At 40.8% G+C, this 17,145-nt stretch overlaps 1 protein-coding gene across 1 annotated transcript; it reads right to left on the reverse strand.

The window, feature by feature from the left end:
* Window positions 1-4,892: 4,892 nt before the first annotated feature.
* Window positions 4,893-16,381, reverse strand: ATP6V1E1 (ATPase H+ transporting V1 subunit E1). The gene is made up of 9 exons (XM_005144361.3): window positions 16,222-16,381; window positions 12,771-12,836; window positions 11,166-11,275; window positions 10,627-10,693; window positions 8,758-8,847; window positions 7,379-7,447; window positions 6,898-6,992; window positions 5,957-6,044; window positions 4,893-5,493 (listed from the first exon to the last, which is right to left on the reverse strand). Exons 1-9 carry the CDS (start codon window positions 16,252-16,254, stop codon window positions 5,431-5,433), a joined length of 681 nt encoding a protein of 226 aa, XP_005144418.1. The 5' UTR covers window positions 16,255-16,381; the 3' UTR covers window positions 4,893-5,430.
* Between the last annotated feature and the right edge of the window lie 764 nt (window positions 16,382-17,145).

The raw sequence follows: 17,145 nt of genomic DNA on the forward strand, positions 1-17,145 counted from the left end.
CTGGCATTTGTGGATCCAACAGTATCAGCCCTACAGGGTGTTTGATTCACACAGATCAGTACACAAATATGCAAGGAGTATGGGGCTGCTGCCTATACATACGAGGTGTGTGGAGTCTTGTCTGTCTGGCAGCGTTTAGGCCTAAGTAAAGAGGATAATCATCAGAGACTAAATTATTCAATAGTTGCTCTAGTGACCCAATTTTAGCATAGCATCAAAAAATGGCATGATCACAATAAGCGTATCTATTATAAAACTTTTTACCCAGTACATAAGTAAGTAATCCATGGAGCTCATTGCAGGACACCTATCTGGGAAGCCACATGATTTCTTTATTTGAAGAAGGAAATAACATCAGTGTGTAAGAGCAGCATAAAATAGTATCTCAGTTCTAAGTGCTAAAAACCTCCTCAGAGCTATCTATTTCAAGCACCATGACGCAAAGCCAACCACCAGCTGAAGTCATGAGGGAATCCCTTTCTGTCATACCACTATCAGGACCATTGCTGGATTCCTGTGCCTTGAACCACTGCTGCTGCTGGGTGGTCTTGGGCTGGTGCATGTGGGTCAGTGCATTTTTGGAGCAGGGAATGGGGCAGAAGACCTGCAAGTGCATGGGTGGGTGCTGCCAGTGTGGCCCTGGCTAGTGATGCTACCATCTTTCTTCAAAGTGCCTGGAGCTGGGAGCACACATGTGGAATGAGCAGCTGCATTTAAACTCTCAACACCATGTGCATGGTGGGAAAATACTTGTGTTTTCTGTTTTAGTAAGATCAATAATTTTCTTGTGCTCTCACTCAGGAGTTGCTCTGGGACTAACCTGTAGCATTTTGCTGCTGATAGCAAGGCTCCTCTCTCCTTCTGGAGGCCCTCTGAGGGGAAAGCATGAGCCTTTCTTCAGAAGATGTTCCAAGAAGGTTTTGTCTGTGGTAGGTGCTCTATACCAGTAGCTACCTGCTAAGGTCAGCAGATGGGGAGAGAAATACCTGCTAATACACAGGGCTGAAGAACCCACAGGGGCAACTGGAAGAAAGGAAGGAGAAAGGATCTGAACTTCCTGCACACCCTGCAGCTGGTTTAGGAAGTAACAAGTCTGTCAGACCTTAGAGATTCATGAAATGAAGTCAAAGCTGCTCAGAAACCAATGATCACCCAATCTCTCTGTTAGAAGACTTCTGAAAGTTTCATGGGAAAAGTAGGGATGTTTCTGCCACTGGCAGATGGTAGGATGAAATCCAGGATCCTGAATAGCCCCAGGGTTTCCAGTTGGTGCTAGGCTGGGGAGTGTAATAACTTGGTGTTTAGATAGGGGACATGCTGTCCAAGCACTGCCTGAAAAAAAGGACCTCATGCAAGTACTCCTGGTCATAGGATGGGAAAAAAATGCTGGGAGAAACTACCTTTATAATTTCCTTATGCAGTCTCTCCCAACACACCAGCCTTGAACTAACTAAAATAATGTGGTTGCCTTGATTTCTACAGCTTTTGATATCCATCATGTAACATGGGCTGGGAAATGACATTTTTTGGCACACTGGCAGTATGATTCTTAACCTGAGAATGCTCTGTACAGATGTTTTCCTTGCTTTCTCTAAAGCAAAGCCAAAGAAGTGGTATGGGATGCTCTGAAAGAGATGCTTAGGAAGACAGATTTGGGGGTTCCCAGCCAGCTCTACCTTGGCTGAGAGCAGCAGGATCTTCCCAGCCCTGGAAGGGCCTTCTTGTCACAGCCTGTTCCCTACAAACACGTTTTGAGAGGCAGGATGGGAGCCCCCACCTGCCTCTCTGAGCTGCCTGTATCAAACAGCAAACACAGCCAAACCGCGCTGCAGTCTGTCTGCACTCTCGCTCAAGGCTAAACACCTTTTGCCAAGTTGCTTTACTGCAGTCTCGAGTCTTTGCTCCACAGAGTAGCAGCTTAGAGTTCACAATTTTTTGTTCTGAGTTTCCCTCTGTGGTAGTTCACTTTGATTTCCCAGCTTTTCTGTGTCTCACTCCATTGGAATTAAATAAAAGGATAATTCACTCTTAATCTCCCAGACTATTTAAGGCACAGATCATGGATCTACAGAGATGGATCCAGCCTCATTGTACTGTGTACACTATTGGTCTGTGCAAGGTATGTTCTACCTCTTCTGTTTTCCAACAGAGGAATGTTCTTCTGTTACTTATTTCCCACTGCTTGCTAACATCAGCAGTCTGGACAGGGGCATGTGACAAGCAAGGTATCCTCCTTCTGCCAGCTTGCCTCCAGCTGCACGCTGGAATCAGTGAGCACCCAAAGGCCTGTAGCAAGGCTTTCATGGAGTCACCCAAAAGCCACATCCTCACTGCTAGGTTTTAACAAGGCTGGTTATGGAAAACATGGCTGTGCTTTCCTCCAAGACTGGCTCTGAAGTGGAGAGCTGGGCACTTCAACAGCAGCATCCTTGCCACTATCAGTTTTCTGATGGGTAGCAGTCACCCCTGCCAGCCAGCTCGGAGCTTCCTTTCAGAAGTTACTACTCTATCGACTGTTACTGGTGCAATAAAGACATAGAGGCCTCAATTCTTGGTACTTTCTGGTTGTTTAATTCTAATCTTTCTCTCACCTTGACACTTGTGTGCACCTCCAGGGATCATTCGCACAGCATGTGTCTCTCTAATTAATGTTAATACCTCTCAGTGTGAAAACTAAGTACTAAAAAGGCGTTGTGACTCAGGTGTGCAGTAACATTTTAAGTCCTCTGCTGATCACTTGGTGCCAAACCTGCTCTTAAATTTTCCACTGCCAACTGTGCAGAACAAGTATATTATCTATTTCCCTAACTCCTCTTTCAGCACCAGAGAGAACCGGCTCTGCACTCTGCATTAATCTTCAATGCTTGCTTCTCCCATCACAACTTAATTCTCTTGCCTGAAACCTGATTTAATGCCTCTTTTGTTCCCTGTATTTGTCCAGTTTCTTAATGTGCTGATCTGACTTAGGCCTTGTTTACTATACCCAGCTGTGATAGCTTACATGTTTATACAAAGATGAATAGATCAATATCCTCATTGATTTGCCCTAGGTCAGCAGGTAAATAAGAGGAAATTGTGCATCCTACTCCCACCTGTAACAGCAGTACAGCTCAAATAATGAAACACCCCTGCAACGATTCTGCAGTAGGAACTCCAAAATCTACCTGAAATGTTGCTTTTGTTTTACATTTTACTTGTAAAAACCTGTGTACAAATGCTGAAGAGAAGCTGAGAGAACTCACAACAGGGTTGCTAACCACACTAGCTAAACCTGGTTGGGATATTCTGGTTTTCTCTGCATCTCTGAGGTAATAAGATTTGGAAACAGACCCTATTGCCTGGAATGAAGGACAATGATATTCCAGGTAATGCACTGCTTATAATCATATTCTCTCATGTGCGTGTCCCAGGAGTAAAATTAATCGGTATCTTCTTGCAACACACTTGCAGGGAATTGCTAATGAAGGATGAAGTTCCTGTCCCAGCTGCCATGGTACAAGCTAAGAGTGCCTGCAATCCTGCAAATAAACTGAGCAAGCACAAGTGTTTCAGTTAGCTTGTGGGGAGGGTGTAGGGGGTACAAACCCACTAGTCTGTTGTCAGATGCGATACATGAAAAGCTCAGGCCATTTCTTATAGATCTTCCTTGAATTACTGCTACCCATGTGGTTGACCAACACTAAACACATCCTTGAGGTCACTAATTTTTATATACATGTATCACAGCGGTTACTTCTTCCTGTTTCCTGAACAGGAGGATATGAGAGAAAACACAAAACTACCACAGGAAAGTAAATAGTAAATAGCAATTCCAGTGTCAATGAGCTATTATTTTGCTTTTCAAAAGTATACAAGATCTGGATTTGAGAAGGTCTTGCTACCTTCATGGAAGAAGCAGAGCATCAGAACCTGTACAAAGAATCTCTTTTGTCACAGCCAAGCATGTTTATGTTACTGGTATCAGAGAAAGTGTCAATGACTTCTAATACAATTTCTTCTTTAATGAATAAAGCCCACCTGAAGAAATAAGGCAGTAGAAGTCTTATCTAGCATTTAATGTCTACTTTATAGGAGGGCATGCACCTCAGCTTGAGAAGCAAGGGCCTCAGGTTAAAAATGCTGCCTAAAGCAGTGTTCCTGCAGCTTGACAAGTATTCTTCATAGCACAATGCAAAATTCCTACCATTCCTCAATCACTGCAGTACTTAGAGTTATTTCAAAATATACTCAAGCAGTGATCCACCAGTTTCTTATTTCCATGAAATAAGAACTGACCACTAGGTGAAGAGTCAGGTAGTCAGGCAGAGGCTTGTAATATGGAAAGTCACCTCCAGAATTTTTCTGTCCTACACCATTAAAATGTGGAGAGAATACTAGTCATCACAGCAGAAGCAAAGGAGAAGCTTTAGTAAAACTTAACAAATTACATAATGTATATAGCTACACTGGTGTTATTTAACTTAATAGTTACTCTAATAGAAGAGTTACAAGAGTCAGCTGTTGTTCCTCAGATCCTGAACAGCACTTACTACAGGGGTTTGGTTTGGATCTCCTGCACAGGAGCAACAAACCTGTAACTGGAAATTGACCGTATTTGTTGTATCTAAGTAGGGCAGTTGTGTTACTCTAGTTCTCTTTTGTGAAAGAAGATTGAGGGAACAAAACTACTGACCCATTTTTCAGGAAAAATGAAGCTCATCCTAGAGTCCTGTTCAAAAGGCTTGCCTACAATACAATGCTACTCAAGTGAATAGTTCAACAGTACTCCATGCACTCGAACTGCAGCTTCACAGAACAGTTACTACATGTAGCCCTCAAGCAGTAAGTCCTTATACACACAAACCCATTTTCACAGGTTGCTGCCAATCCCCCAGAGAGAAGCTAAAAAGAACTCCATACACACACACAATTTCATTTTAATAAATAAAGTTTTACAGGCTCAGGCTTTTTTTTTTTTAATCACATATACAGAACAGAGAAATGCCTGACCAACTAACATGAATTAAACTACTAAACTTGGGAAGAAATGCATGCCCTCTGTGACAGAAAAGGAATTTTCCACCAGTAGCATAGTAATTTACTTCACAGATTAGACAATTTGAAAGAGATGTGGCCAAGGCAAAGAGAATGACCCTAAATGGACCACTTGTCTTTATAGAGCCACAACAGTGCAAGGAAAGCCAAGAGCCCCAAATGCCTTCATTTCCTAGTGTCACTTCTGGATGAATATGTATGTCTTCACATCCTTTTAGCAATACATTCTAACCACAAGGAGAGAGGCTAAGCACAGCAGGTATGCAAAATTATTCCATTGAAGAACAGATATTGGATGACACGGTAATGTTATATTTCAAGATTTTAAATTAGCAGATGCTTTTGCATCCCCTTCAGTATGGCAGTGGAACAGATCCCACCTTCTCTCATAGAGGTTTAGTCCAAAAACTTCCTGTTGGCATTAGCACCGAAGAGAGCCACTCTGATTTCTGGCATCATCTGTTGAGAAAGAGTACATCAGTTACATGCAACAGGCAATACAATCACTGTACACGTTCCTCATTGCAGGCACTGCAGGATGGCTAGGCTAGGCTTCAAAATTAACAAGTCAATTCATTTGAATTTTCTGAAGCCTCTACCTGATCACACGTTGCCTGCTACTCTACAGACTTAAAGGATGGCTTAGAGGCATTGGCACAGGCTTCCCACAGAAGCGGTGGAATCACCGTTCCTGGAAGTGTTAAGAAAACTTGCAGACTAGGCCCTCAGTGAAAGGAAAGACATGTTTATTGTAGAGAAGTACGAACAGTAGGTAACTTGCTTCTTTCCATTCAAAAATAACTTCTTCCTTGTCACCCACATTGAAATTGATCCCACAGACTATTGTGACACATCGAGATTTAATTACAAGACAAAACTAGTTAATTATATCTTGTTCACCTTGGCTGTTAAAGAAACTCACCTGCTGTGCTACAAGGTCCAGCCGGCTTTCCAGGGTATTGGAAACCTTAATTCTACCATCACTGTTATAGACTTCAACTCCTCCAGCACTAGAGAGGGAAATAAAAAATATCTGTGAAATCCATGCAGCATCTCAAAGTCAGAATGTGGCAGAGATATTATCCAAAATCAGCACTTATACGCAAGTCAGATATGTGGATAAGATTTTTAATGTTTGAAAAACAATCTTTTTTTGACCATGTCTTAACAGGAATCACAGAGGGATCCAGTGAAGCAGCAGTGCAAAGCACCTTTGGAGTTATCAGAGACCACAGCTACATACAAGGGTCCACATTAGCATGATCTAAATGCAAGCAGAGCTATGAAATTTGTCACTTCAGAACAGCTTCAGACTGTATTTTATTACTAGTAGACAGCTTTCAGATTTGGGAAGTGAGGAAGAGTGCTAAAAGTATTGTTTGTTGGCCCATACATAACTAGCAGAACATAGAGGTTTGTGCCACAGTCTCTATCATACTACATGGAAATAGACCCTTGCAGACATAACAGACACAAACCCCATCAAGTGATTATTCTGCAGCACCTTATCACTCAGTTTGCTTTCTCTTGAGATAGATGACATGGCTACATCTGCATTCCCTCTCTTTAAAAGACCAATGGTTAAGTTTCTACATAGTTATTCTCTAATCCAGCACTGTGAACCAGGCTGGAGGTCGCACAAAACTTTTACTGACATTTTTGATTGAGACAGTGCTTGGCTGGAGAAAACTGCAGAGTCTGGGCTTGATTAACACAAAGAAGTGCCAAATTCCTCTAGAACAGCAGCAGACACACTGTGAGGATATTCCATACGTAATTTTCTGAGGCTGTTCTAGTAGGAGCTATGGCTTGAAAAGTTGCATGGACTTAGTGCTCTGTATAAAAGGCTCCCATTTTCCTTACATATCCTCTGGCAGGAAGTTGTCTTGGTCAATGTGGACATCCACATCCCTTTTTGTGGCATTTTTGTAGATGGGAATGCTCTTCTGTACAGCAGTCTAGGATATAAGATAAACCTCTGGTTAGTACTGACAAATGCTAGCATACTACTTGGGTTTGGCCACTCAATCATCTGTAGTAATAAAATTAAGGGACTTACATGTTTTTTTTTTAATTAAGCAAATGTATTTCAGTATGGCTTTTGAGCCAAACCCAATTATTATTCTTAATGTTGCAGCATTGTCTAAAATTTCCTAGGTAATATCCAAGAAAATGATCCCCAGCTTGAAAAGCACACTTGTTCTATTGCACTGTATCTGCAGCAGAAGTGCAGCAAGCCAAGCTTGTTTTCATGTCACACAGATATGACCTGAGCAGCAAGTATTTGCAGTCAGGATCCAGCCTTTGTGAGCAGTATACTGTCAAACTAGCCTAAGTGTCTTACCTTAACCATAGAGAGATCCTGTTTCCTGCACCGAACAACTAATCTGGACTCAAGCAGCTGGTAGAATCCCTGCACAAGATAACCATTACTGTATCAGAAAATCAACATTTTAATTGTCTTAGAATTACACAAACCCAAGAAAGGAATGAAGCTGATCAATCTGAAATCCAAAACCTGACAATACTAGCTTCTTTGCTTGCAAGTTCGCTTCATGCAGACATTCTGAGAAAACAGCACCAATACTGGGAAAGAGAGATTCTTTCAACAGCTATGGATTATGTGTCTCTTTGTTGGCTTCACATTTGGAACTCAAGTGCAACTAAACATATGTATCATAGGATTGAGTTGCCCAGATAATGTACTTAAGGATCATTGCTGTTAAGTAGACTGAGCATGTAGCCAAGCTGACATTGTCCTATGCAGCTCTTGGAGAAGACATGCAGTAGTTTCAAATGCCTGTTCTAAGAACTACTGCTTTGCAATTCCTGTAGTATTACATGAGTATAGAAGAGGTTCAGTTCCAGCTAGAAGAAATCTGCAATGACCACCTAGTCCAACTGTGACTACTTGTGACTACAGATCCCTCACTGGATCAAATATAATGAGCCAAGACAGATGTGGCCAATTTGCAAAAGTGACACAGGTTTGTTTGATGTACAACAATACCAAACCTAAGTGTGACAAAGAAACAACTGAACTAGAAGCACAAGACAGTAGGAAACACTGTTAAGAAATGACATTAAACTGCGAACAGGAGAGCTCCCAGCTGGATTTTGAGTTTATAGCAACAGGCTGAGCTCATACCAGAGGGTGGCACCAGTGGCCGCACAATCGACCCTGCCGAATGCTCACAGGATTTTTAGCAGTTAATTTCTCGGGCTCGAGGATAGTATTCTAGGTAAGCAAAGCTTTGATTTCTGTCTGTATGTCTGACACAGGCGCATGCCATTCCACAGGAAATGTGTCAAACCCAGGACTTCTAAGTTGCAAATGCCAAAAAGATTTAAAAAGTGGCTAAATATTGACTTCTAGGTTTGGAGAAACAGCTTTTGCCAAAGTGCATTTGATTCAGCTAATTACTACAGAGCTTAAAGTGTGCATCCTAAGAGTGCATGTTATAATGTATGTGTGCATATCTACAATTATTCTTACAATGGAACTGCTTCATGGTATAGCAGTTTTACACCTCAAAACAAGCTGCAACTTTATCTGTTCGGAATCCAAGATTCAAAGATATAGAAGTGATGTTTAAAACTCAAAGATTACCCAGCAACATTTGATCTAAATTCCACCACAACAGTTAACTTCCAGTGGGTTATTTCTGAAGACAGACACCTATGAGGATGCGATAATCTATTTTTTACAATTTAAATATTTACCTGTAGAACTAGTCCATCCAGCAGTGTCTGGTACCTGGCAGTATCCTTTACCACCTTAGCAAGTCTCTGCTTGGCCTCATTCAGCAAATCCTACATTCAAAGAAATCAGATCAGCAGAGCCCATCTGTTTGGCATTTGGTTTCATGCCTACCAACTTTCTGTACTCCTATTATAGCTATCACACCCTGCCAACACGTAAATGTACACTCCAGCTGGTGTTCATCCAAGCTAGACCTTCATCTCTGTGCATGGCACAATATCCTTTCCAAACAGTTCCCTTCTCCCTGCCCTGATCCAAGCCCATTATAACCTGACAATAATTCCTTTTTCACTAAAAAATGAGAACTCAGTGGTAAGAGGGTTAATATTAATTCAGACAAACTAAATATGCTGTAAATCACTGCCTAATGTAAACTATTAAAATTATCCAAATAAGATTCTTTCTGCTTTGTGGTCAAGCAAGGAAATAGAATCTATGTTTTTATCAGGAAATATTCAGCTTACATTTTTTTAATTGTAAGTTAGTGCAAGTTAAAATTTAAAAGCAAGAGCCTATTTTTAATTTGCAGTAGCTGGTTTTGATTATTTCTGTTTCAGTAAATCAGTATCAGATGGGATTGAATTTTTAAGAAATTTGAGTCAACTCAAACACAATTTCTTGAAGTAAACCATCAGATAAAGAAATTGTATGATTTGGTATAAACCTTTCTTTACTGTCCTGCCTCAGCGTTTCATGTTAACACAATCAATGCTAGGATATAAGACTATCACAATTTAATGTCAAACCTAGAAGCCTAGTTATACTGTCCATCCTAGAGTAAACAGCATTTCTGGAACCTCTCATGTCTCTTGTTCATGAAAGAGGCCAAAGATGTGATAAGGGAAAAAAAGAGCTAGCAGCATGTGACTTTAAATGTTTTAAAATGAGGAAGAGTGTTATGCATTACTCAGAAGCATGAGGTTGAGTCAGCAGATAAATGAGGAAGACTCATCCGCAGAGACTATCACAATAGAATTAGCTCTTCAGCCACCCACCTTCCTCCCATCTGTGAATACAATTGAAAGTTTGAAACTAGGTTTAAAGAATCAATAAACTGGTGACTTTTTTTCTGCTAACTCCCTTTTTCATAGTAGCATTAACTTTTAACAGTAGCTGATTTTTTATTTTTTACTTCTACAGGTCTCACAGCTTTTCCAATAGCTCAACAGCACCATCTAGCAGAGTATGGAACACTCTTTCTGAGATGGAGTAAGAGATAATAGGAAAACTGCAAGCTGTATAATGAGCAGAATACACTACACCTGATGTAAGACAAACATAGTAAGCTTGAACTAAGACTACATGTAGCCTGCTCCAATAAATGATACTCATCCTGTACATCAACACATAGATAGGTCACCTACTAGAGCAAACAACAAACCTTTTCATGAACTAGGGGTCACCAAACGAGGCAGAAAAACCCAGTCAGTGGTGTTTTAAGCTTACTTGCATAAGCCATGCCAGCTTTCATGCATAAATGTTGCTCCAGGCAAACAGAACTTCAAACTGTGCAAGAGAGAGTTCCTACTCTTTAAAGAAAGAAGCTATTGTCCAAACGATAGACACAACCCTGCCTGCAATGATCCTGGCAGAGAACTGTACTTCCCTAAAAGCAGATAATAGAAACTGTGAAAATAAGCTAAAGCAGATTAGCAAAGTTGGACTAAATCTTTAATAACTTTCCAGAGCAGTTGGGAAAGCCATTTTTGTATGTTTTGTATGACATCACTCATTTACAAATCGTGTTTTTCTTCAGAGAATGATTAAAAACATTTCCTAACAAGTGGTAGAAACAAAAGCTCTGTTATCTTTACTACAGAGATACTCACTGTAATAAGGTCATCCCTTGCCTTGAGGACCTTCAGTCTTGCTTGATTCATCAGGTTGGACATCTGACTGCAAGTTGCAGATAAAGCTAAATCAATCCACCAGACTTTGACAGAAGAACTGCAACATTTAACTGTATACTTCATATTTAAAGTTAACAGTAGTACATTTAACAACAAAGCCTGTTAACACGTTTGAATTTGTTTCTGAACTTGCACAAATGACTTGCAGAACCCTGTCCTTCAGTAAAAGCCCATCAAAACTAAACCTGACATTGATCATTTGACCCAGAGTAACAGACCAGGGTAGAGTTCTAGATGTTAACTACATAAAGAAGTCTGAAAGATTGTTTCACCACACTTACTAACAGTTATACTACCGTAGCTCACCTTTGATAGTTTATCCTCAGGAAAACCAAGAAACTCATAATTAGAAATAAATATATTTGCTACAATGTGCCAGGGAAAAGCACTTTGTATAAAATAAGCAATAAAATGAGAGCTCAGGCTCTGAAGTCAGACATTTAAACTAAACAGCTTACATTTTCTTTTGCTGTTCAATTTGTTTCTCCTTCTTTTCATAATACTCCATGATTTTCAGCCTCTGTGTCTGAACAAGGCGACCCTTCTCAATGTTGAATTCTTCTTCTGCCTGTAGGAAAAATTAAACAACTGAGTGGAAATTGATTCCATGGGCTGAAAAAGTCAGAATCAAAATGAAACACCCATGCTTTCATAGCACATTCATAGATAAACTAGAATGATACAATTTATGGTTCCATGTACAGAAAACATTTCAATCAGTATGCAAGTCAAAGGAAGTACAGGAAGTGTTCTGCTGAACTAGAACCTTGCTAACTAACATACAGCTTACTTTATCTTTTGATTGATGCACATTTCTTTGAAGTACTGATTCCTCAGGCAAAAAATTAGAAAATTTATATATGGATATTGCTAAATAAAACTCATTTTATCTGAGCTTTAGGTCTGACTTGGTTTTGTAGAATTGATCTCTTCCTGATTCTACCTAAAACAAGCAATCCAGCTGTCAGTGTCCAAAAACTTCATGACTTTGAGGAGGTCCTACATGAGGAGAGTGACAGTATAGCTATTGCCTTTTACAAAGCCTATCCAGGCAGCATGTGAAAAGAGATGACAAATTTTCCTATTTATACCTGAGAATCCAATCTCAACTTCTGACTTCTATTTGCATATCTCCAGGAATACCTACTCTAGTACTGATTAAATATTTATATAGATTTAAATGTTTAAGGAAGACTAAATATTATCAGTAAAACACATGCTGAGTCCAATACCAACAAGCTATTTCAGTACTGGTATAGTGCAGATTGTTACAGTTGTAAGGCATCATTAATTTTCCTTTATTAAACATCTGTATTCACCAGGTTAATGTTAAACTCTGTCTCCTGTGGCTTAACCTAAGGGAAGAATTCTGCAAGTAATTCAGCTCATGCCTTAAACATAAATTTATATGTTTCAGTTCCTCAGGATACCTCTTAATCACATCTAGAATTAAGTCTGCATGTGGCAACATAGGTTTAGGTATGAACCTGTTTACAAACTTCCACAAACATAATTCAACCAGTTTAACCCATTTTTTTATCATTTTGGTATACATATGAATGCTTGTGTAAGATTACTGCTTTCATTTCCTACTTACGTTTCTGCCTGACATGCTAGGGAAGTCACAAAATTAAAATTTCAGGTAACAGCTTGTTATGACAAACCTTAGCAGAATTCATCATTATGCAGAGAACTCCTTTAATCCTCAGTGATGTTAAGTTAGGTATAGGAGGTGGGGAAGGTGTTCCACTTAATCCAGTCTATTCATATTACCACTCAGCTCTCCAGATTGCTTAAAAATGAATGTGTGAACTTGCATATGAATAAATTTATATTTAAGAACCACTAAGAAAACTTTTGTTCTGACTTGTTTTCATTAGTCAAAAGCTGACAAATATTAACTTTATTTTGTAGCATCCTTTTTTTTGCCGTGTAATAACTAAATATGAAGTAAGCTGTAACTCACAGAAGCATTCTAGGACTGCTCTGACCACAACTATCAAAACAGGATGTCAGATGCAGTTTTCATTTTGCACTTACTGACAATGAACTCCCATTTTTACCTTTGCATCTATTTCTTCAGCCTTTTCATTGGCTTCCTGCTCAATGAAAGCCATCATATGCTTGATCTGTAACAACAGAGAGAAAAGAAAGTATTTCCTGTTGAAAAGGACTTTGATGAGAGGAAGTGTATGCATTCCTCATTTAACAGGCTCCTTTATAATGTTGTTTTCCAATGAATTAAATTGAACATACAGGTAAAAGAGTCAATTCATTTTACCACAGATTACAAGAAAACTAAAATAATTCTACATAATGATGTTTCATTGCTGCTATTAGAATGTACATTAGATATGCAACTATGCAAAAAAGATTCCAAAGAAAACCAAACCCCAAAAGTAAATGTCTATAACTGTGAAGCTGAGTATTTTCATTCTTCACTAGTGAGAACAACTTCCTCCCTCTCTCAGTTTTAGTGAAAAAAAATCAAAAATCATAATCCAAAAAAACCCACCTTCCTCACAGTGCAATTACTCTATTTGTTAAGACATTTACAGGAAACATAGAAAATTAATGTTGAGTCCCTGCTCTACATCAGGCATAGATGGTATCTGAATGAACCTAGGCCTTTCACAACACATGACTGGTGAAGCAAAGGACTACTGGCCACTCTGGTCAGATCTGCACAAGCAGAAGTTATGAAGCCACTCAAAATGGCTTCATAAAGTAGCTGCCTACTGGTATGGAGAAGCTGGGGAGCAGCAATAGGTGGCCAAGATCACATCAAGAACATCACATATTCCTTTAGAGCCTGATATACACCAATACATTGTAATCGAAGAACCTTTTTAAAACTACCTCAAAACACTATAAAGCATAGGTCTGACAGATTAAAGACATGGAAGGGAATTATACGAAGTTCTGATTATTTATCACATGCCTTTCTGTTACCAGACATAAGTTTAGGTTCACATCTGGGGCAAGACAGTAAGGACTTGTGCCCAACCAAACTGTAGCTTTAAACAGGCATAGCCCCTTCCAAGAGCAGATGGAGTGGACTGTGTACTTGAGCAGACCACAAAAACCTAATGACTTTCTGCTTGCATTTAGTGATGACACATGTTTTGCAGACAATCTGGTCTGAATACACTTGCACAAAAGATTCTAGTTATATAACCTCATGTTAAAATGATATATTTTAAAGAACTAAGAAAGATATCAATATGAAAACTGGCCAATGTGCAGAACAGCGCTATGCCCTTATGGATGAAAAACCAGAAGTGAACAGACAAGTGGCAGATCTTAAGCATGTGCAGTAGAAAAAGTGAACAATAATATCTACATCCTCAAAATCAAATCAGCAATTTTTCTTTTAATTCCATTTTGCAACACTTCCCAGTGCATGTCCACCTACAGTGCCACTTTCCTACCCTGCTCACCTGATTAGACAACTGGTTAAACCAAGCTTTAGCTCTGCCGGCATTTCGGAAAGGACAGCAGACACATGCAAAATAAGGAAACTATTTTGCTGAACAGTCTACTGTTGAAGGTAACTAAGGGTTCTGGACAGGAGTAGTAATCCTTACATTACTGAGTCACTTCCTCCAGTTTGGTTTGGTTTCTGAATTTTAGAAATGTACTTGAAACAGTTCTGAGAGTTCAAGAAACACCCCCTGCATAATGAAGAGGAATAAGATGGAAGCAAGCTAATAAGGCATCCACTTCCCCCAGAAGACAGAACAGGGTTATGTCCTTCAAAATCTGTTGTACTGAAATCCTTTTCTGCTTTTCATAGAATTAAAAGAGATCCTAAGTGAGACTTCCACATTTATAAATAGGATTAGTTTTAACAACACTGACAAAAAATATGTATTTTTAAATTGTAAATTAATTTTAAATGAAGTTAATAACTTTACCATAGTAGTATTTCCTACAGAAAGGAAGAACGTATTTTTCCCATGAGTAGTACCTGACCACTCTTTCCATGGGAAGTTCCAGATATTAGATTAACTTTAGCCAAAAGTGACTAGCCAGGCTAGACAGAACAATCTATTAAACACCTTTGATAGAATAAAGCAGGCAAGTCTATCAATGGGAAAAATTCTTCTCTAATTCATCTCTGACTCTTAATTAGTGATGATTTTCAAAGTGAAAATGATTGTAAATACTCTGGCATGTAGTTCAGAGCACTAGCTGGCAAGTTCATACCAGATGTGTACGCATGCAGAACTGTCATGCAATCAGCAGCATTCTCTTTTCCAGTTTACAGAATCACCCTAGGCTCGGGAGTATAAAACAATAGGAAATGCTATTAGCATTGTCTGTTTAGTATATCAACAGATCCTGAACTAACCTCGGAAGTTCAGGCCTGTGGTGGCTGAGCAACACCACTCCAATGTCAGCTTTATTTGTATCATCTTCATGGATTAACCAAACAAGCTTTGCAGATAAAAGGCAACAGAACGTACCATTCCCCTTTTGGAAAAAGGCAAGCTACTGATTTTACTTTCAATGTGATGCTTCCTTGCCAAGAGACAATGTTTACTGAATGAGAAAGTGAGACGCAAAGCACTTCTGATGCAAAGGACAAAGGGAACTTGGCTGATCTGCTCATCACCTGTAGGAAACTCCACAGACCAGTGCTGACTGGATCTGTGCAGTCCTTAATATGGCACACCATTTTCAACCCAGCTCAAAGCAGCTTTTTTAGGCAAGGCCAGTGTTTACTGTCAATAAGGACAAAGAGTCCTGCCTCAGGAAGAAGTGTCCACAGTCACAGCTGTAAGTTTCCACTGCAAGAGAAGCCCATATTGCACTACTTTGTTTAGGATGTAAAAGTGAAAAGCCATTTGAGAATGCTGAATAGCCTGCCCTAATCTAAGTTACAGCTAATCAGATGTAATACAGCTGTAAAAAAAAAGAGAAGATGGGAAGTCCTAAGAAAGCAACATCTAAAGAGACAGCAGTTACCAAAGACAACATATTTATCTGTCATAAAGTGCACTTAAACACTGTAGATGGCATAAAGGCTACTCATGATCCCTTTCATTGTAAACTGGCATAATGTATCATGAAAATGTTTCACCAAAGTTTCGCAATGGGTGGCAAATTAATGCTGCCAGGGAAAAAATCACTTTCTTCAGAGACTTCTCTTTCTCAGTGAGATTCCCAGACAAAATATTTCCCCTTCATCACCCCCTGCCAGTGTTTTACCCTCACAGCAGGAAACCCCATTCCACAACGAAAACGTAAACGGGCCGCAGCTGGCCCTGCTGTTGCAAGGTTCAGAGCTGTCACTACCCCACCCGCTCCGACTCTCCCTTTCCCTTACAGACTGCCCTTCAAGCTTAACCCCCACCTAGCACGGCCTTTCTTGTCAAGAAAGCGCCTGTCCAGCCCTCGGTGACCCGCTTCTCACTCTGGGTCGGCCCCGTCAGCTTCCCCCGGCCGGGCCGAGGGCAGTGTGGAGGAGACAGGCCTGGCCCCCGCTCCGGGCTGGGCCCACGGCCCTACCTGCTTCTGGACGTCGGCATCGCTAAGCGCCATGGTGGCGGCGGCGGTGACTGGACCCGAGTGAAGGTAGCTCCCAAGCCGTTGGCGACCGCGAGGGGAATTAAATCCGGTTCGGGTCACAGCCTGGGCTGCAGTCGCTGTGTCACACCGCCCCGCCCACTTGCTCCTCCTGGCCAATAGAAACCTGAGCTCTGTCCGGCGTCATGGGGCGCTATACTGCCATCTAGTGGTGGGGATAGGTCTTGCTTTAGCGACCTTCAGGAGGGGCGCAGAGGAGGGGCGCAGAGGAGGGGCACTGAGGAGGGGCGCTGCTTCCCCTGCTTGGGACAGAGCTCGCCCGGCGGGATGGCGGGGCGTCCTTCTCGCCTCCCTCCCTTCTTCCTCTGGGGTATAAACTGCAGGCTCTGTCCGGTTCTGTGCCGCACAGGCGGGAGCTAGCCTTCGAGTGGGGACACAGAGGCTGGACCGTCGGAGCTCAGGGGTGCTGCGTGACTGGGGTGAAATAATCTTTCACTTGTGTGTAGTGCTTTAAAGGTTTTGGTGGGAATGTTGTTTCTGGTTTCAGACAGCTGAGCTCTTTTCCCAGGAAGGCTGCAATGTGTTTAACTCGCAGCGGGGAAAAGCTAAATGTGGAGAGATAGGTGTTTCTAAGGACTTAAAGTAGATTTCTTCTGGAAATACTTTCGCCTCCCCATCCCAGGGTGGTTTGATATCCCAGGGTCAGTTTTAGCTGTTGTGTAAAGCTCTGAAATGCTGTTTATAAAATCTCACTGATTTTCCAGGTTTGGGCTGGCAGTGAGGAATTAAACTGTCTTTTCAACCCAAGATGCGATGTGGGGTACCGTTAAGGGGCACAAAGAGAAAAGCAGAAGGACTCAGGAAAATGGTGGCAGAGGTGAGAGAAGGCCTTGCAGCAGCGAGGCT

The sequence above is a fragment of the Melopsittacus undulatus genome, chromosome 5, assembly GCF_012275295.1.
Source record: "Melopsittacus undulatus isolate bMelUnd1 chromosome 5, bMelUnd1.mat.Z, whole genome shotgun sequence".
Classification (NCBI taxonomy): Eukaryota; Metazoa; Chordata; class Aves; order Psittaciformes; family Psittaculidae; genus Melopsittacus; species Melopsittacus undulatus.